Source organism: Aplidium turbinatum, chromosome 15 (assembly GCF_918807975.1).
Source record: "Aplidium turbinatum chromosome 15, kaAplTurb1.1, whole genome shotgun sequence".
NCBI classification, from domain to species: domain Eukaryota; kingdom Metazoa; phylum Chordata; class Ascidiacea; order Aplousobranchia; family Polyclinidae; genus Aplidium; species Aplidium turbinatum.
In genome coordinates, this window is record NC_137486.1 from 5,175,130 (window position 1) to 5,195,922 (window position 20,793).

At 37.8% G+C, this 20,793-nt stretch overlaps 1 protein-coding gene across 1 annotated transcript in view; it reads right to left on the reverse strand.

The window, feature by feature from the left end:
- LOC145784715 (uncharacterized) overlaps nt 1-20,793 on the reverse strand; it is a 41,183-nt gene that overhangs the window by 15,244 nt on the left and 5,146 nt on the right. The window contains exons 2-10 of the mRNA XM_082596571.1: nt 16,018-16,107; nt 13,417-13,521; nt 11,527-11,620; nt 7,841-8,019; nt 7,122-7,221; nt 6,367-6,406; nt 5,801-5,865; nt 3,501-3,603; nt 1,556-1,658 (exon numbers count right to left, since the gene is read on the reverse strand). Coding sequence (XP_082452697.1) covers nt 1,556-1,658; nt 3,501-3,603; nt 5,801-5,865; nt 6,367-6,406; nt 7,122-7,221; nt 7,841-8,019; nt 11,527-11,620; nt 13,417-13,521; nt 16,018-16,107 — 879 coding nt within the window. The remainder of the gene's footprint in view (nt 1-1,555; nt 1,659-3,500; nt 3,604-5,800; nt 5,866-6,366; nt 6,407-7,121; nt 7,222-7,840; nt 8,020-11,526; nt 11,621-13,416; nt 13,522-16,017; nt 16,108-20,793) is intronic.

Here is a 20,793-nt window from a genome sequence, read left to right on the forward strand (position 1 = left end):
GCACCATCGGTCCACCTGGAAAAATGCTGTAGTAAAGCAAAGCCGACACATACATCTACTTACAACTTGACCAATTGCAGATGCTTGCTGAGCCACAAAATGCTTCACAGAGTAATACGGAGAACAATGAACCCTCGTCAAAGCACCAATAATCCAATATCAAATGAATTGCTAAAGCGGTTACGCATGCAGCATAACATGGTGGCATAAGAGCAATTGTCATTGTCTTAGTATAAAATCTTCCATAAAATAAAGCAAGATACTATCTAAGCACTTTTCTAAAACGCAATGAAGCTTACTTTACATGCGGGCAAGTCTGTTCTACTACGTTGGGCTTGATGGGAGACTGCTCAAAAGATACAAAACATACTTTTCAAAGTTTTTCTGTAAAACCAGCGGTAGGTCTACCCAACAGCACATCTTCGTGGCCGCTGTGTAGCTTGCGATGCCCATGTCCTCGTGAGCAAAAGTGCCGTTTTTTGCTGTTGCAGATCGCTTTGGTACCAAGCCAGTTCAAAAGCTATTTTATTGTGGCAACTAGTAGCCACCCTAACAAAAGCATACAAGAAAACACTGGACTGAACACAAACCTCAAAGGAAGTACGATGCTACCCAATTGAAGGTTCTGAATAAAAAAAAATATATTCTTGTTCTAGCAAGATATCGGAATAAGAATGACTAATTCAAAAGTTGTACCAGTTGATAAGCAATCAACAACAACCTTCTTCACAGATCAAGAAACCGCACATGACATGAATGTTCAAAAGCCTCCCGAGAGACGGCCAAGAACGCCAATATGCTGCAATGGCTTGTGTCTTGTAATTAGCACAACGCGCTGCTTTGCAATGACATTGACAGCAACGCCAAAGACAGGGGCGGATCTACCGGGTGGGCCTGATTGGTACAGGCCCACCCAGATTGACAGTGGGCCCACTCAAAATCAGATTCTTGAAAAAAAAAACATATTAATGTTTAACACTAGAACAACCAAGTGACACTAAATTGTCTGTGGCATCACTATTTCACAGCATTTGTAAAAGATATTCGGTAACACTTAGTTTTTGTATGCTGGCCCGCCGTGGCATTACTGGTGAAGCCCCACCAAGATATTTCCTAGGCCCACCCATAAATTACGTTCTGAATCCGCCACTGGCCAGAGAATGACAAATATAGCTAGCCTCAACTTGACATAAAAATAAGTGAATAGCTTAGCAAAACCCATCCTTTTATGTCCATTCAACGTTGAATCAATTGTAAAATGACTTATTTTCTAGCTCGGTGAAAACTCAGTGTCTTGGCTGGCCCGACCCAACTTGACAGTGTGTTTAAAAAAAAGACAGTTCCTGCTTGGCACAATGGCACACCAAGAAGTTGGTGCAAGCGTTCTAACCAACAACTTGACCTCAGACTCAGAGTGAAATGCTACCACAGTGAATACGAACACTACGATGTCAACTTGAAACCATGCAGATGGATGGAATGTTTACAGTTGATCGAAGGGTCAACAAAGTTTCACCAACGTGTTTGGGCGAAAGGAAGTATCTATGGTAATTACCTGCTGAAGGTCATGCATAGCAGATTTACTGTTCAACTTAGCGTCCACCTTCTCCTCTTCGATCGTATAAGTTCCGGTCTCGCTTGCTTCCTCGGAGCTACAGCTGCACCAGTATAAAAGCGTTGCGAATTAGTCAAAGTATACCTACAGTCTGCACTTGATCTCGAAACAAACTTTGACCAACATATCAATGTACAAGTATTAGGCGTGATTAGTAAAAAATGTTTATGTCAAAAGCGACTTTTATGTTTGGTTGAGTTGCTTCGAACAAGTTGTGGTTACTGGTTAGCTGTGTCATAGATAGAGAACACCCACGCAAGTGTTAAAGTGATTCAGCAAAATTAGGCTTCTCATGAATGCAACCTTGCTTAAGATTATTACTTCTGCAAATTGACAAGATCGAAGGGTGGTAATTCAACTTTCGACACGACTCATCTGGCGAAATCGTTCCTTCTTGAATTGATTTTTGGTTAGGTGGGGTATTTCTGACCCATGCACTTAAAAGATGACCCTCCTTGATGACCTTCTTGGAGAAGAATCAGATGGTACGTCACAGGCAACTCTTCATTAAGAGGAAGATACCAACGTGAAGAGGTCTTTACAAATATGCAAAACTGTCAGAATATGAACTACAAAAGTTTTGCTATCCAGATACAAGCACTTTTACAACAAAAATCATAACGCAAAATGAAGACGGGCTTTTGAAAGTACCTCGAATGGCCAAAAAATAAATAAAGACTCTCAAGATGTCTACCGAGCAAAGATGGTGAAGGATAAGAACGGACAGATATAGAAGAGAGAGTGATCCAGAAATTCTGGAAAGATGGAGTACCACCAGCAATTGATGAATGTCGAGAATCCAAGAAAACATGTGACAATAGACCCAGCAGCGGATAAAGATGTGACTGAAGTCAAAGAGGATGAGATAACAACTTCCTTGCAGAAAATGGAACGAGGAAAAGCAGTTGGACCAGATGATATCCCAATAGAAGTTTGGAAAATGCTGGGAGGGAATGGAACAAAATGGCTAACCGCTATTTTTCAGACAATAATGAAGACAGAAAACATGCCAGATGAAAGGAAGAATAGCACTTTGATTCCAATTTTCAAAATGAAAGGAGACATACAAGGGTGTGGTAATTTAGAATTCAGAATTGAACTATCTTGGTTCGACAGTTCATGAGAACGGAACGAGCAACAGAGAGGTGACAAAAAGATGCCAGGCAGGATAGGGAGCGTGGAAGAAAATAACAGGAGTCATGTGTGACAGAAAGGTGCCAGAACAGCTGAAGGGGAAACTTTATAAAACGATGGTAAGACCAGCAATGTTGTATGGGATGCAGGTGATAGCCCTGACGAAAACACAGGAAAGGAAAATGCAAGTGGCAGAAATGAAAATGTTGCGATGGTCTCTGGGGTTGACAATGCAGGACAGAGTAAGATATGAAATCATCAGAGAACTAAAGCAAGTTGGAGAGCTGGAAGACATGGTGAGAGAGACACGCCTTAAATGGTTGGGTCATGTCGTGAAGAGAGGCGAAGATTATGTTGGAAGAAGGATAAGACAATTGGTAGTTGGTAAAAGAAAGCAAGGAAGGCCGAAAAGAAGATGGAGAGTTGTGTGGCAGAAGATATGGAAATAGTTGGAGTGAAGGAGGAAGATGCTGTTGACAGAGTGATATGGAGGACTGCAACCTGCACCGGCGATCCCACGTGAAGTGGGAATAAAGCCAAAAGAAGAAGAATTGTAGCCTATGTCTATTTTTATTAAGTAATTGCGTAATGTCCTGTAGTTTGGTTTGTAGTAATACGATGCAGAAATAATGAGAGTAAAAGAGGAAGATGCTGCTCACAGAGCGATGTGGAGGACTGCAATCTGCACCGGCGACCCCACTTGAAGTGGGAATAAAGCTAGAAGAAAAAAATCATAACGCCTTTAAATTACTTGGTGTCGCTGCTTTCCATATTTTTCTTGTTTGGCTTGGATGAACTTTCTTTGACGAGGAGCGCTGATGAGTGCTCTGTGTCACTAGGAAGAGAGGATTTTGCTGTAAAAACATCATAGTTCATTGCACTATATAACTGCGCTTTAATTGAACAAATCAGTGTGTGATCTTATCCTATCAATAGACTTATGAAGATATAAAATTAAGGTGAGATAGCGACAGCGTAAAACATTATTACGAAAAGACGTTGGAGGTCGGCCGTGAAACTAATGAAGCGGTGGGCAACCCTGTTTCGGCCTATAAGGCCCTCTGCGTCGTGCTTGTTTTCACAGAGTGGATTGTCAAGTGCTACTTTTCAGCAGTTAACTGCCTTCTCTGCTTTGTGAAAAAAAGAAAACCACAGTTTGCAGCAAAACATAACCTTCCTAATAGGCACCGGACAGATCACCACTATAGCAGCGGTCATAGCTGATCACCTCACTATCGCAAGAAATCTCGACGCAATACACAAACACTATACCAGATTATGAAGACAATCAATACATATACAGTCTGTTCGCCGGCAATCCACTGAATATGAAGTCACGGGTAACAGCAAACAAAACCAATAAGCAACACACGGTAAAGTCACATTATTAAGTTTGGCGAGAAGGAATAAACAAGGCTACTCTTGTTGGCTAGGTTATTGTAGAACCAAGGGTTATCATTTTTAAATCATTTCAACGTTGCTAAATGTTGTAACAATATAAAAATGACCTCTTTTGGTTTGATAAAAAAGTTACAAGAAACAGGAATCGAGCAAAACTGAAACGATTTTTGTTTGAACATTCATGCAAAATCAGGTACTGCAGTATTTTGTATAACTAATCTGACTGCTCCATGGTGAAGGTCTTTTCCCTTCGTTCTTCACTAACCTGAGTTAAAACAGCTAAAAACTGGAAACAGTTTGACTGAGAACAAGTGGATGACTCTCACGTGATCTTTTGTGACGTGCCAATAAGAGCTGAAGAAAGATGACAGGAAGAGCCAAGGACGTGCTGATGGGATTCAATACATGATGGAGGCAGGTTGAGAAAAAGGAGCAAGCCCGGAGGAAGAAAGACACAAAATGGACGGAATCTTTATATGTGTCCTCATCTGAATAGATACGAAACATACCTTCCTCAATTAACTCAATGCGCTGTAGGTTGATGACTAACGTGCTCGGTACTTAAACAGCGATGATAGAACTTACAATAACCTCCATCTAATCTACATCGTTTTACAAAACCTTTTCACAAGCTGCTAAAGGTCATTTGCACGCTAGCCACGAGGTCAATGTACCAGCGCCAAGTTGCACTGATTAATAATGTAATTTCACAAACGCTTTTCAATGCAATATACCTGATGAACTACCACTTTCAGACGGACTTAAAGCATCCAAGTGAGGGTTAAGCTTCAACAACTAAATAGCATGGGTCATAGATGTGTGATTTTAGGCAATGCTACTGTATTACAACTTGCGGCTACATAAAAATTCAAGCCTTTTTCAAAGAAATATATGTATGTAGTTGACATACCTCAAGCTCTGCGATGCTTTTTCCTGACTAAACTTAAATGTATTCCATTACTAGGCGTGGACGTCGCTATAATAGCATCTGGAATGGAAGCCACACGCTAAGCCTCATCTTGCACGGCAAACACTAACAGGATTGCCATATTGGTGGTTTTAACGCCAAAGTTTAAAAACTTGAGCGTTTTTTTAATGCGTTTGGCAGGTTACTTTGACTTTGGCATTTTGATATATTTTTGGCGTTTTTTAATTTTTTCAGCATTGCTTTGTTTTATCAATGCGTAGTAGATTATTTACAAATCATCAGGTCTAAAAAAGCAAATTTTCGCAATCTAGATGATGCTTTTCATAATATTGTATTTTGGGCTGATTTTGTCAGCATGATTACTACCATAGCTTAAGGTGTTGCGACCGTGCCATATTTTAATTTGAAAATGCACTAAAAAAGGTCCAGTTTCTAAAATTTGGCGTCACAACAGCCAATATGGCAGTCCTGTTTGCCGTGCAAGATGAGGCCTAGCGTTTGGCTTCAAGGCCAGATGCTAATATAGCGACGTCCACGTACCAAGTATGAAGCTAAACTGATGCTGTATAAGTTTAGATTTCACTGGCCCAGCGTGATCTTCAACATTAAATTTCACACTGAGTATGCAATCAGCAGGAGAATTAACCAAACATGCAGCGGTAAGCAGAAGGACACAGCAACAAAGCAACAATTAGCTTCAACGACCTAGCTTAAACAGTCACCTTGTTTGCGGATCTTTGTAGAAACAACGGCAACAGACATTTTCTTTCGAACAGAACTGGAAACCCTGAAAAACAACACCAAGTGACAATTACCCTGACTAAAACGTAGTGCAGATCCCAGACAACAAAATTCGTCATTTTTACATTGATTCAACGTCTGCATACGTTGAATCTGAGTGTGGTCAACTATTATTATTTGATCGGTTGCAAGTATGTAAAATGTAAAAATGACGGAATTTACTGTCAGGAAGACTACTTTCTGTCTTGACATACAGAGGTTAGGTTGGCATTGGGAAATGATTAAGTGGAATACCACACCAGTTCGACTCTTGAGTGGCAACTGGTGCGCACAAATACAATAAATTGAACACATATAACGATCACAAAACCTATGGAAGTGCAACAAACTTAACCGAGTTTGGTCAATTATTATTATTTGATCGGCTGCAAGTACGTGAAAAGAAAATTTAAATGGTTCAAACCTAGTCTATACTGCAAAGATTGATGATGATTTCCGACAGTTTCATTCACAGTTAAGACACAGGGGGTGAATTGTTACAACTTACGCATCGTCTTTCAAGCTTTTCTTTTTCAAATCGCCACCTTCTAGAATGCAAAGTGAGAAGTCATCGCTGAATACAATTAACAATAATCGCTCACTACGAAAATATACAGAATTGCAAGACTGGCATATTTAAGAGCAATGTTACAAAGAATTACTTTCCGATATAACCAAACACACTCTCAAGCACGTATCAAGGCTGAAAAGATCAGGCAAAGCTCCTCGACCCCTGGAGTGGCGAAGAAGGTTCAAACAAAGAAGATTAGGTTTGTGACAAAAAATAGCGTTTAAATTTTTAACGTTTAAAGCTTTTGAAGCATTAGATTTACGCGCATCCGGTAACCAAGCATACTCATTTGTAACGTATTCGATTCATAATTTTAAGAACAGATGTGTTGTGTGAAGAGTCTGCAATGTTAAAACCTCGAGTTTTCATTCACATATGTGTAACATTTACGTCACTTGATCATTTGGTCTGGAAGGAATACGAAAAAGAGAATATGAAAAACTGATGCCATGCGGTGGTGCGGGTTGAATGTATTTAGCCTACCGATCGTTAGATGGTGCTCTTGAGCTAATAAAATATTCCTTTTGCAAACAACCACAATGGTCGTCTCAGACAGCAAAATCCGTCAATTTTACATTGATTTAACGTCTGCAGACGTTCGATCAATGTACAAATGACGGATTTTGCCTTTCAGGTAATTGTTCAACAACCAAACCACAACCAAGCCAATTCAATACAAATTATTACCTTACCATGATTATTGACAACATCATCTGACTTTAGCAGGATGGCGTCATTCGTTGTTAGGGGCTCATTCTTGGTAGCTTGGCAATCCACAGAGCTTGGGTGCTTCTGGTGCAGGCACATGACAAGGAAAGGCGATTTGAAGATATAAAAAATACAACAACTGGTAAGAAAAAGTAGAATGAATTAAGATTTGAGCCTTATTTAAGTTCGGTCAAAAGCAAAATAAGTATAGGTCAGTGCTTTTCATCGGCCCATCTTTGCTAATACAGGTTGTTTCAAAACATTTGACATCATTGTACAGTCTTGTAACTTTGCCAATTATCGTTTATACAATCTCAAATTTTAACAGCATGTACAGATACAACATAAAATTTTATCTTTCAATTTTCAGGGGCTTTTCTTTTTAGATGTAGAAATGCCATACAATAGCGTAGAAAAGTCATTTTGTGTACTGTAGTATGCTAGAACACAGTCGAATAAGATTGTGCAGCGTGCATTTGCGCAACGGCAAGACTGTACATTGTACAATGATGTCAATTTTTTCCAAACACCCTGTATATCCATGAGTTGCAACCCACTACTTAGAGCTAAATATTTTTAGTTTAATAAAAGTTTTAGATAAAAAAGGTCTTAAAAAATCTGTTAGCAGTTAAAAGTTCAAAAACCCAATTAGGACTCAAATACAAAGTTTTAAAGTTGCAATCAAACATCGTTATAACATTACATTTTGTGAAATCATAGATTGCTTTGCCACGTCTGCCACTGTCGATATTTTCTTTGCTTTTCTGTCAGAGGCGTGTTGTTGGAGCGTCTTAGCTTTGCTTGCATCGGCAGCATCTTTATGGGACATTGCAACAACAAAGGATGTAGATGAACGTAAAGTGGTCCCTTTCGTTAGCATTGCTGAAAGAAAATATATCAATTTAAAAAAAAGAACATCAAATTCAAATAAATTCAAATTTTGCTTTCATGGGATTTAAAACATTGTGAGGAACATTGACACAAAACAATAAACAAAAAATAATCAAATACTTGGATGAGAGCGAGATAAAAATTAATAAGGGAATTGTGTTTCCAAGGTAATTTTGTCAAGCTGACTTGAAAAACAGAAATTATTTCGGGAAGGTTACAAGATTAAGACCAATGTTGAAGATTCGAAAAGTTAGAAGCAAAATATCGGTTGTGGTAAAATTCCTAACCTCTAACCCTAAAACGGTAATGATAATTAGGCTACGGTACCCGATAATTTAAAAAAAAAATTGAAAAAATCCCCCGTTAAGGGATCGGACTCACCGAAACGGGCCATTCCGAAAATTCCCTTACCACCGCAGCACGCAATTGTGCAATTTTCGTTGTAGAACAAATTAAGTTGCACAGATCGATATTCTTCAAGTACCACCAGCAATTATTATTTATCAAAGCCAGATGATAGCTAGAGTAGATTGACCAATGCCTCAACACACCAAGTAATGGTGGGATCCCGGATAATCCGATTTGCAATGTACTGGAAGCTATCTCATAAAATAGGGGGCTGTGCCAAACGGATCGTTTCTCATGTCAGAGAAACATATTTATATCCTGGCACACAAACTTGAAAACGGCACAAAAATATAAACCTATGGAATTAGACACAGCTGAGTAACGAAAGTAGGGTGACTACTGACCACTTCCTTTCTCTCGGCCGCATTTCTTTCAGTGATAACGCCCAGTCGCCCACCAATTATTATACCCTGACTAGACGTGAGCGGTGTTTTTTATAAAAAAAGTTAAAAGCGGGAGTCGAACCAGAATTGCATGATTGAAAAGCAAGCGCCTTATCCGCTGCGCCGGTGTAGAAAAAGATTTGGATAAAATATGAATGACAACGGGTAACAGCCCAGTCAGTATATTTGTTTTTTTAACATTAATTCAACATCAGCAAACGTTGAATCAATGTTGTACGAGGATTGATTTTATGGCTGGAAAGAAGGTATTCAACACACCATTCTGTGAGCTACTGCCATATCTGCTCGATTAAACAAGCTCACCGTGTGCTTGATGGCGTGGGAACAGCATACACAACAATTAAATGGACGAGAACAATGAAGAAACCTTATCGGGCATCAAAGAACTATCTAATTCCACGCATAGTTCAATCAGAGGTAATCAATGCCATCTATTGTCATAAAGAATAATCTCAATCAGGCTTGTAAATAACATCTAGTGGGTAGCATGATCAAGAATAGAATGTTGCAATCAATTGGACTTCACTAGTTCATCATGAAAAGGCAATATTGACCAGCAGAAAGCCTGGTGCAATTCATCAGATGTAAGACAAAATTTTATTTTTGCAAACAATATAAATTAACTTTGTCAATACAAACATCCTCCTTCATACATTTGATTTACAGAGAAGCAACGATCATTTGTTCGTTTCTTTTCGCCAATTTCACATGTCTATTACTATTACATACAGTAGCCTACTATACAACAAAGATTCTAAAAACTTTTCATAATACTGTGGCACAAATTGTTTGTACGAGAAGCCCAAAGTGAAAACTTCTTCAAAAGTGGGTTACGGTTGCGAGGCCATAGCTCTGCCGGCAAGTAAAAACAAAATAAACACCAAGATAGCAAGATAACTCTGGAAGTATCGAGATTATTTCTTTCAAGGCATACGGACCTTGATTCACTGTTGCACAAAAACAAGGACAATGTAAATTGGCAAAATCCTTTTACTTTTTTTTACGTTAATATCTGTAAACGTTGAAACAATGTAAAAAGGTCGGATCTTGCCAGCTGGTTAGCGACGGTGAGCCGGTACACGACAACTGGGCGAGACAAAGTGGGCGATACCCACTTGGGCGAGACCAGGTGGGCGACGAGTCAAGTGGGCGATGAGCCAGGTGGGCGACGGTAGCGAAAGTTTAGCCGTTGGGAACGGTGATGACATATTTAATTTATCTTGTTGCTTTGCGGCGTCAGGGTTTATCGTGAAGCTTAAGGGAAGCCCCTCTGAAAAGAAACAAACGAATGGCCAAAGAGTGGTTGAAGTCATCGAAGCTTGTCAGTCGTTATAAGGTTATTACCTATAAAAGTTATTTTGGATATTTATGGTGGCCCATAGACCTACCAGACAATAAACAAACTTGAATTACAACAGACGCAAAACGGTTTGCATGAGATTTTACGTAGGGCGATAAAATGACGAAAAAGACAATAGTTTTTTTAATTATCGTCCAGCAATAATGATGAGAGCAAAATAATGATAAGCCGGAGTGCTAGGACTAAATTTACCTGATTAGAAACAAAAACTCGGAATCTAGGCTATTCCGTTTGCACCAAGGTGATAAACGCAACGTACACAATCAAATAAGTAATTTTAGACAAAGTTCAATCGTCGATTGTTCTTGCTAAACTCTGTTTATTACGCCATCATAGTTTAGCTCCAACTCCCTATGAATGTACAATAATGCCAGTCCGTTGAGACGTTCTTCTCCCATTGTAGATCATGGCCATGTACTGTATTTCGTATTGGCTTAGTTAGTCTATAAAACGGCATTGTTAATTGCTTTGACAGTGCAATCCAAAACATATTAAATGCCTTAATCTACGTCGTTAACTACTAAAACATTTTTAATGGGGCATGGCCCAATTGTTAATGGGGCATGACAAGCTTCGATGACTTCAACCACTCTTTGGCCATTCGTTTGTCTCTTTTCTGAGGGGTTTCTCTTAAGTTTCACGATAAACCGTGACGCCGCAAATTGCAAAATAATGTGTCAAGATGATGTCACAATGCAAATTAACATCAAACAGCAAGCGCTATTACTAGACTACAAAAAATAATGAAAATGTTGCTTCCAATGCTTCGTGAAACTCAGCGTGAAAACTCTTATTGCCTCAATCATTGTATTTTAAAGTAAAAATTTCTGTATTTTATTGTATTTTAAAAAACTTTCGCTACCGTCGCCCACCTGGTTCGTCGCCCACCTGGTCTCGCCCAAGTGGGTATCGCCCACTTTGTCTCGCCCAGTTGTCGTGTACCGACGGTGAGCTGGGTTGCTCGCCTGCAGACAGTGAAATGAACCAATGGGCTCCCAATCTTCTTGTTCTCACAAAGTAAAGTGTCTTACAAAAAATGATCAAGGCTGCGGACCTAACGCCAAGAAATTAAAAAAATATGTGAGTTTTGAAGAAGGCGAAGGCGGCACTTGGAAGTGAATCCGGCCACTCTCGGTATCGGGGACATCACCGGATTAAAACTGGACTACCACTACTTTTCATGCTATCTTCTTTCGGATATGAATGCACTCACAGCTCATTTTAACAGTTTTCACGGACCCGTTGGGGGAGAGGGGGCTGTGAAACCCATGTTGGGGTCAATTAGTATAAACATAAACAATAAGATGCACCATTGCACCAACTAACCTTTGCTCTGTAAAGGAGAAAAGAGTGAAGATAATGATTCCGTCTTCGTCTTATCGTCAAACTTCTTCTGGTTGTTATCTCTGGCTTTGGTCAACTACAGAAATGATAGCAACGTCAGTGCAATCAACACCATCAATGAGTGATTGCTAACTTTCTATAACAAAGTGTTCATCCGAACAACCAAACAACCATAACCACAAACAAGGAACAAGAAAAAAAATGTATGTGAGTATCTTAAGCTTGCATTCAATAAAATACATGGGCACTGTCAACTAATTAAACCCTAAAACAACATGATGAGACTTCTAAATAACAAAAGGCTGATTATGATAGGCACAGGGAAGAACAAAACTAGGTAGACTGAAAACACTGCATTTGCAAACCAAAACCGCAAATGTATATGATACTATGTATTTTTTGTATACGTTATCGTGACATTTAATGCTCCGCTAGCTGTGATTTCAATGGAATTTGTTATTGGACTATTTTCGAGCACCCAACTGCAGACCTTATGCAGTACATTAACCTAGTTTCAGTTTATACGAATAAACTTGGCTTCACTCGGAGAAGCTATTACACCCGCTCGCAAAGTTGGTTAAAATACGTTCAAGCATTCTCACCGGAGACGCTGCATTGCTTCTCAGTGAAACGAAATTGTTAATAATAAAGCTAAACACGTATCACCAATAACTGCTATCTTCGTATTGTCTGTCTCTCAGTCGAGTCTAAACTTTTTAAACCTAGTCTAAGGTTTTATCTAAGGTTAGCAAGACAATTAACTTTACAGGCAGTGACTGCAGTACTGTTTACCCAATGAAGTGGAATTTGGTAATTGCCCCTTTTATATTTCATTGGAAGAGTGCACTCACTGCTTGAAACGGCCTATTAATGAATGATTTTTTACTGCAATGTGCTATGTAGGCCAGTGGAGTTTTAGTTCAAGCCGTGTACGGGTCCCTGTGGATTTTGTCAATGGTTGAACATGCTGGCAACAAGTGATGTTAAAAACTTATTTTTATTTTTTCTTGTGACAGCTTGATCATTGCGGGAAATCATTCACAATCTGCAAAACCTATTCCTTGCCTCATTGTGCCATAAAAACGTTTTTTCACATTCACTATAACGCATTCACGGACTGTTATTGGATTCAGAGCAAAAAGGTGATCAAACATCTATTTTAGATAAAACACATCTGTTTTTAAACGGAGTTTTATCACTTGAGTTGAATACAACTTGAAAAATAATAAGCAATCTTTGTGCACCACGTGATTCTAGGATCAGAATAATACTGTGATCTTAACTTTTCATGATACTGTAATGAAAAGCGGTCCAGCTCATGACATTTTTTGTTGATCGTACAAATTGCAATAAATTCTTTAGTATGAATCGAGCGTGAAACCTCACAGCCAGTGTTAAAATTTGTAGCTTGTACGATTGGCTACAAACGTCAAATAGTAAAGTGTCACTTAGTCAATGTAGTTCTTCTATAAAATATTATAATAGATTGAGTTTGGCTTTTAGCAGTATGATCGTTGTTTACTTCGCAAATGTGGATGCAAACAATCTGTTTCAGCCTGATGCTGCGAGTTCGTCGCGGTAGTAGCGGTTTGCACTAGCTTTCGGTTCCCTAGTCATGTGCAACGACGAATGGCGTTGGAGTTAGAATGTTGTTGTTTTACGAGGTTGTCGTAGATAAAATATTAGTATGTCGTTTAGGGCTGAGAAACCTATCCTTCGAACAAAATAATCAAAATAATTTGCTAGTTTCCTCCGCATATTCCGAAAAAAAAAAAAATGAAACAATTTGCTAATTTCCTCTGCATACAAGTTCTCTCACATCAGACATCACACAATATCACAAAACTACAAATTTACAACTCAGAAACTCACCTTTGAGATGGTGAACGTTTGAGAATCATGCCCAAACTTAATTCGATCCTCATTATTTAACGTTATATAAACTTGTTGGGGCAATTTTGTATCGTTTACGTAAGTCTGAAAATAAAGTCAAAAGTTTAAGTCAACATGATACATTGTGCGACAAAGTAGAAAATGTCCGAATCATTTTCTCTATTTGGGTCAGATCCGTGTAAACTCGATTATTTTAGTGGTCTGCTAGGTTAATTTTGAAATCACGGCGGAGCAGATTATTTAGCAAACAGGTTACCACGCGACACGCTTACTACGACTGACCAGCGCATCAATAGCAGGCAGGATGATGTGATAGATAAGCGAAACAATAAGGCACAGACGTAAATCAACTAGTACTACTATAAAACAACATTAAGAGTTGCTATTTATTTTCATTGATGTAGGAATTCACACAAACGTAACGTTCCTTCAAAGGAAATGGATTGTAGTTCTAACCAGTCAATCGGAATCATCATCGGCGTATGAGCAGATCTTTCCAGGCTAGATTGGAGGGCAGGAAATCGGAAGCATGAAGGTTATTTATAGGAAAACCCCGTGGACTCCTCACTGTTTCCTAACTGCGTTTGAATTGTCAAAATTATGAACTTCTCTTTTGAAAGTGGCAACTTTCAGACAAAAAGAAGCAGCAAAGCAATATTGTACCCAGTTAGAAGCATTTGTTGTGCTATAACTGAAATTGGTCACAGCTGCTTGTATTTGTATAAAAAGTAATCAATCAGCATCAGATTGTTAATTGTTATGTAGGCCAAACAATCGATTGAACAATAACAGCTGCAAGAAATAAATAGGATATCCTTGTGTAGGAAAAATTCTTTCATTGCCAGTTTTTATACCAGTCAAACAGTGATAACTAATTTTCGTCAACATCGGAAAACAACTTAATCGCCTTAAAATGGATGTATTGTTTATTTAAGAAAATGAAGTGGAGATTGGTAATAAAAAATGGAAAAAAGTTTAATTCAAATAGTAAAACACGTTTACCGAATTGAACTCACTGAACTTAATGACAGTGATAAGAGCTGGAAAAAGTATGAAACTATCAAGTAAACTCAGTTTACGACAAGAAAATATCTAAAAGAAATGTTTGCCTGTAGTAGCCTACCCAGAATTGAACAAAAAAAACTCAGACGAAAATGTGTCAGTAAATTCACAATTTTTTTAAAAGTTTTTAGGTTTTGTGGCCGTCAACTACAGACATATACGGTATACCCGTACTACATGATCTACTATTCAGGCACTTTTTAAACCTTGTAAGATTGTGTCACCTTTTCCCTTTCATTGACGTGCTAGTAGGCCTATATCGACTATTGTAGTTAGTAAGCCTAGTATTTTTTTCGTCCCAGACGCGTTAATGACGAAAAATAAAATGATTGAATGTCTTGAAACAATGACGCCTCTTCTTAAAACCAATTAATGGATTCCTGAAGGTCTACAAAACCACATCGAAGTTGTATTTGAGACACACCACGAACTTCAATATCAACAAAAATTTTCAATTTACATTCATCATATTTTAATTTGATCAACAGAGTTGACAAAAGTTTAGAAAATCTTTTGTTTGGGTTGAGCGTGTTTGAAGTATGTAGTCGTAAGAGTTTTTGTTTTGCATCAAAGCTGCTTTTAAACTAGCTTAATAATGAGTCAACAGTGAGGCTGTGATGAATAAACAATCACCAATAAAAATATGACATACGGTAGCTTTTCTTTGTGTCGCACTTCGACGCTAATTCAATAAATTAAGGATTCCTTATAATAAAATAATGATAATAATAATTAATCAATCGGTTATTTGACCTAAGCTCAGAACAGTGACCCCAACACTTTTTCACTCACGTCGAAGAAACGCCTAAAATTTGACAGCACAAAGACTAATAATACAGAAAATATAAGAAAACTTTAGATTTACCTCAAAAGTTTTTCAAACTGTATAATATATATGGTACGTCTGATCGGATATTAGGTCTTGGATGATGAAACATAAGCGCAACTCAAAACATAAATTTGGAGAGATATTGGTAAAACGAGAAAATACTGAAAAGAACCCCCACTCAAAAAAAACAAAAAAAAACAGTTTGATCTGTTTATGGATTTCTGCAGTACAACGAATATTTTACTAGAACGTTCAAATGTACTAACTACAATTCCTGTGGTGATTTTACGAGTATGCAATTGATTTATAACAAAAATATTCGATTTGTTAGCATGTATTAACGAGTACTTGCGGGGTGATAAAAGTCAAAAATACGCAATGATACTACCGTACTGTACTCCTTAAAAAGTAAGACAAGTTTTGAAATTTCACAAGAAAATCATCAGCAGGTTTGGCATAAGCGAGCTCCAATTGTACACAAGTACTTACTCCTCAGTGGGAAAACAATTGACTGGATGTATGTCAATGTAATTAAACCCTTTCAATTGGAAATTCCATTGTAGTCGGGCGACTACCTTGTCTTTTAAATCTCAAAAACCACTTTCTTTCAGTTGCTCTCCCAAGCAGAACTTCTGGTGAAGCGTTACTCGTACATTCACACAGTATAATGAATTAACGTATTTACTTACCCCGTTGGAAGTTCCGAGGTCTTTGATTCGAAACGCATCTTGAATGGAATCGTAGTTCAATACAGCATGTTGTTTGTCAACACTGTCAGACTGCAAATAGAGATATAGCATATACATTTAAGAATAGTTTTTGATGCTGTCTTGACAAATTTTGTAGTTTCATTTAGAGATTTAGGTTCTCTTTTACCGCTTCTAACTTCTTGTAATCTAGAACATACCCGGAAATAATATTTGTAAGATATTTGCTTTCATTGTAACAATAGCGACAAAAGTATCGTGTCACTGCATGGCTAACATGCAGCAGGAACAACGTATAGCAGGATACACCTCACTAACAAAATATTTGTCACAAATTTATTTTCAATTGGGCACACCTTGACTTGAGAAGAGATTTTTGTACCGGTACTTACAAATGGTTTGATTGAACAATTTGTATTAATTTCAAGATTGTTGGCACTGGAAGTGATCAATTACAAGGCTAATAAATGCTGCTTTTCTTCGTTGTGAAAGAGTGGGCAAAAGAAAAAGCAACTTCAAACTCAAGTAACTATGAGCCAGTTAATTGATTGAATCTTTATTTTCAGACTGGGACAGTGGGACAGCGTCTTTGAGAGCTTAATCCTGGCAGTTTCGCATACTTGTAGAGGCTTTGAACCACTGATGCAAGCCTGGTTACCGAGATTGACAGAGTGAAGTTTTCCGATCATTGAAGTGTTGTTAACGAGGAATTATTTCATCCATTAGGTGCCACTGCATGGAACGTTGCTCAACCAAACACCCTGAGATTAAAGCCAGCGCCACTTGATCTTTTAGCTTCTTCCTTCATGAAATCACATGCTAACCAACTGAGCTATTGGGGCAGAACCTTAGAAGCTATGGTTATCATAATATCATATACGGTACTGTAATAAACAATAATAATCGCCATTGCAATAAAATTACAAGGTGGCAAAGTATCTACAGCTCCGATTGCCATGGTTGTGATCAAATAGCATTGTTTTGTGGCAGGTGTTGCCAGGGTTAGGTTTTGCTCTCTGTCCAGAACTTAAAAATTTCCCAAATCACAAGTTTTTTTCTTAAAACGACTCCAAAGTTTTCTGAAATTAGAACAGAACTCCTTATCTGGCAACATTAGTGCTGGGTCATTTCATTATAATTCATCCAGGCCATGGAACCATAAAATTTATAATTGTCCCATTTTTTCACAGTTTAAAATGCTTGAAATTCTGAGTTATTTGGCACAAATTTTGTCAAAATTGGTTAAGCGGTTTTTGTTTTATCGCTATTTTAATCTTTGACCACCAGGTGGCGATTTTTTTAGTGAGCCGCATAAAAATGCTCATATCTTGGGACCTAGTTGCCCAATCTTCATAAAATTGGTATCTATCCCCCCATTTTCAGGGGTGGGCTTTCCAAAAATGAAGGTTAAAATAAGCTAGGAGTTACACTTTTTGTGATATAAACATTTGTAGTGCTTCGATATCATGGCCGATTTCGCCATGCGGCCACACATTTTTTTCAAAATTTTTTTGATCATTATTATTAGCATAGATGTTATATTCCAAAAATATCTTTTAAATCACTTACAATTCACAACCTCATAATAAAAAGTGTGCACAAAAATGCAGAATTTTTAAAATAGTCAAAAACATTGGATTTTATTTTTTTTTTGAATTTTGAGATAAGTCTTTAGATTCCATTACCACTACTTGTATTACAACTATTTTATGAGCAAAACTGTAGTCAAGCCTTTTTCTCAATACTAATATTGACGTAGATAACTGACTCCTATTCCAATAATTCCACTTTAATCACTAACAATTCATCAGTCCATACTGGGTGGTCCCCCCCCCTTACTACGCCACTGTATGTCAAGCAAAGAATAGTACAGTACTGTAGTATAATACACTATTACACAAAGTGAAGGAGTTAAGACATAAAGATGAAGGAGTTTAATACATCGAAAGGATGTAATGAGCTTGTCCTATGTGGGACATAATTAATTAATTATATCATTTTCTTAACATGTCTCGCTGCTACTAGTAGGACAGTGTGCACAGTACAATTGTGTTACTTTAATTTGTCAGAAGTTACATTAAAGAACAGCATATGCAACAATCTAAGAAATACATAACAATCTGAGAAAGAAAGTATATACATTGCAAAATAAAGTCACACTGTTCTGAGGATATAACTACAAGTCTATGCATTTCTGCTATCATTTCTGAATTGGAATATATGGGCTTTGTCTGCACTGATCATTGTAAAATTACATATATACATACATCATTGTAAGATTATTAGTGCCAAGAAGTGTACGAAACATTAAAGATAGTTTTAAGTGACTTTCTGCAATAAAATACAATTAAAAAGTATTCAATAAAGTAAACCTATAGTTTTGCATGTATAACTAGTGCATCCCATTTTGCATTTAACATTATGTGACACTGGACAAAATATGCTCACTGCAGAGCCATTACAACATGTGAGGGGCAACAATCGGAATGAATAAAAGCGCAAGAACAAGGGCCGCCATGCATGTAAATAAACCGACAACCACGGTTTCTACCATGTAGCTGAACATGTGAGAGTTCAGTTTATTTTTTATTTTGTTGGCGAAAAAGAAAGACACAAAAAGCAAAAACACAAAATAATTCGCACAGCAAGGATGGCACCAAAAGACCGAAAGGTCACCAAAGTCAGCTGCCACCCAAACATTTAAACAAAAGGCACAAAATTAAGAACATTAACACATACATATAATATACTGTATAGCACAATACCAGCACTTTACATAATACATTAATGGAATAGCACAGGGCAACATAAAAAAACTGTGTAGAGAAATAAGCGGATGATACGTTTCAGGAGTGATCATTGTACAAATTCTTTAATAAACATTTATATTTAAATTTAAAAACATTAAAAGACTTTTCTTTCATTTCTTTTGGTACTTGATTCCATAGTTTCACTCCATTAAAACATAGCATCTTCTTACCAGAGTTTGACGTTGTAGAAGGCAAATATAAATCATTTTTTTGGTTCTGACGGGTTTTATGATGGTGAATTTCGTTTACAAAAATGAAGCAGCCAGCAAAGGCTCGGGGCAGCATTTTGTGCACATATTACTAGACAATTGAACACGGATTGTCATGCATGCGAATAAACTGCAAACCACAGTTTCTAGCATGTACAGTAACTAAGCATTGTGAGAGGAAGCAAAAATATAAATTAACATGAATGAACAAAGGTTGTTGCACACTTGGACACATAGAACAGCATGCCATTATTGTAACATTAGTCAAGACCTAGACAGCAATTTCAGGCAATCAAACCCAACATAATAGAAGCCAATCAATGCTCATCTTGAATGCAAATGAAGCGACGATTCACAGTTTCCATGTTTGGAGCCGAAAATGTGTATATTCTGCCAGTTGTAGTGGAAGGACTGTCCAAAATCATCATGATTGAAGAAATGTGCATGTAACACTTATCTTCATGGCCAGGCCAATTGAAAGATGGAGAGGGGCCACAAAGATGCATAAAATTGACCAGAACATCATTCTTTTCTTTGTCCACAATTTCAACAAGCCCAACCCACCACTGTCCGTCATAAACACATGCTACATAAGACATGACACTTACATCTTGGATGTTTATCATTGGGGCTGCATCGAAGAAACAATATGTGCCAGCAAACTGTGAATCATCTGATACGCGCTTAAAACTGAAAGAACCAATACAACTTGAACTGAAGTAATGGTGTCCAACTGTCCATGAGTACCAGGCAGAGTGCTTCCACGCTGGAATCTTTGTTCAAGAGTGGTCATTTTTTGCCACAAGTCATGGTTAATCTCCATGTGACGGGATTGATGGAGTAGTAAAAAGGAAGCTGGGTAACGAAAGTCTAGGCAGACCAACTGCTAACCAAATTTTGAAGCTGCCTATCAATGCAGCAGCTGCCTATCAATACTGCTTTGAAGCTGTAACAAGTGTAAGTAAGAAATACTCAACAAAGATTCCAGCGTGGAAGCACTGTGCCTGGTCCTGAATTTCTTCAATCATGATGATTTTGGACAGTCCTTCCACTACAACTGGCAGAATATACACATTTTCGGCTCCAAACATGGAAACTGTGAATCGTCGCTTCATTTGCATTCAAGATGAGCATTGATTGGCTTCTATTATGTTGGGTTTGATTGCCTGAAATTGCTGTCTAGGTCTTGACTAATGTTACAATAATGGCATGCTGTTCTATGTGTCCATGTGTGCAACAACCTTTGTTCATTTATGTTATATTGTATTTATATTTTTGCTTCCTCTCACAGAGCTTAGTTACTGTACGTGCTAGAAACTGTGGTTTGCAGTTTATTCGCATGCATGACAACCCGTGTTCAATTATATAGTAATTTATGCTGCCTCTCACATGTTTAGCTACATGGTAGAAACCGTGGTTGTCGGTTTATTTACATGCATGGCGGCCCTTGTTCAATTGCGTTTTTATTCATTCCGATTGTTGCCCTCAAATGTTGTAATGGCTCTGCAGTGAGCATATTTTGTCCAGTGTCACATGATGTTGAATGCAAAATGGGATGCACTAGTTATGCATACAAAACTATAGGTTTATTTTATTGAATCCTTTTTAATTGTATTTTATTGCAGAAAGTTACTTAAAACTATCTTTAATGTTTCGTACACTTCTTGGCACTAATAATCTTACAATGATGTATGTATATATGTAATTTTACATTGATCAGTGCAGACAAAGCCCATATA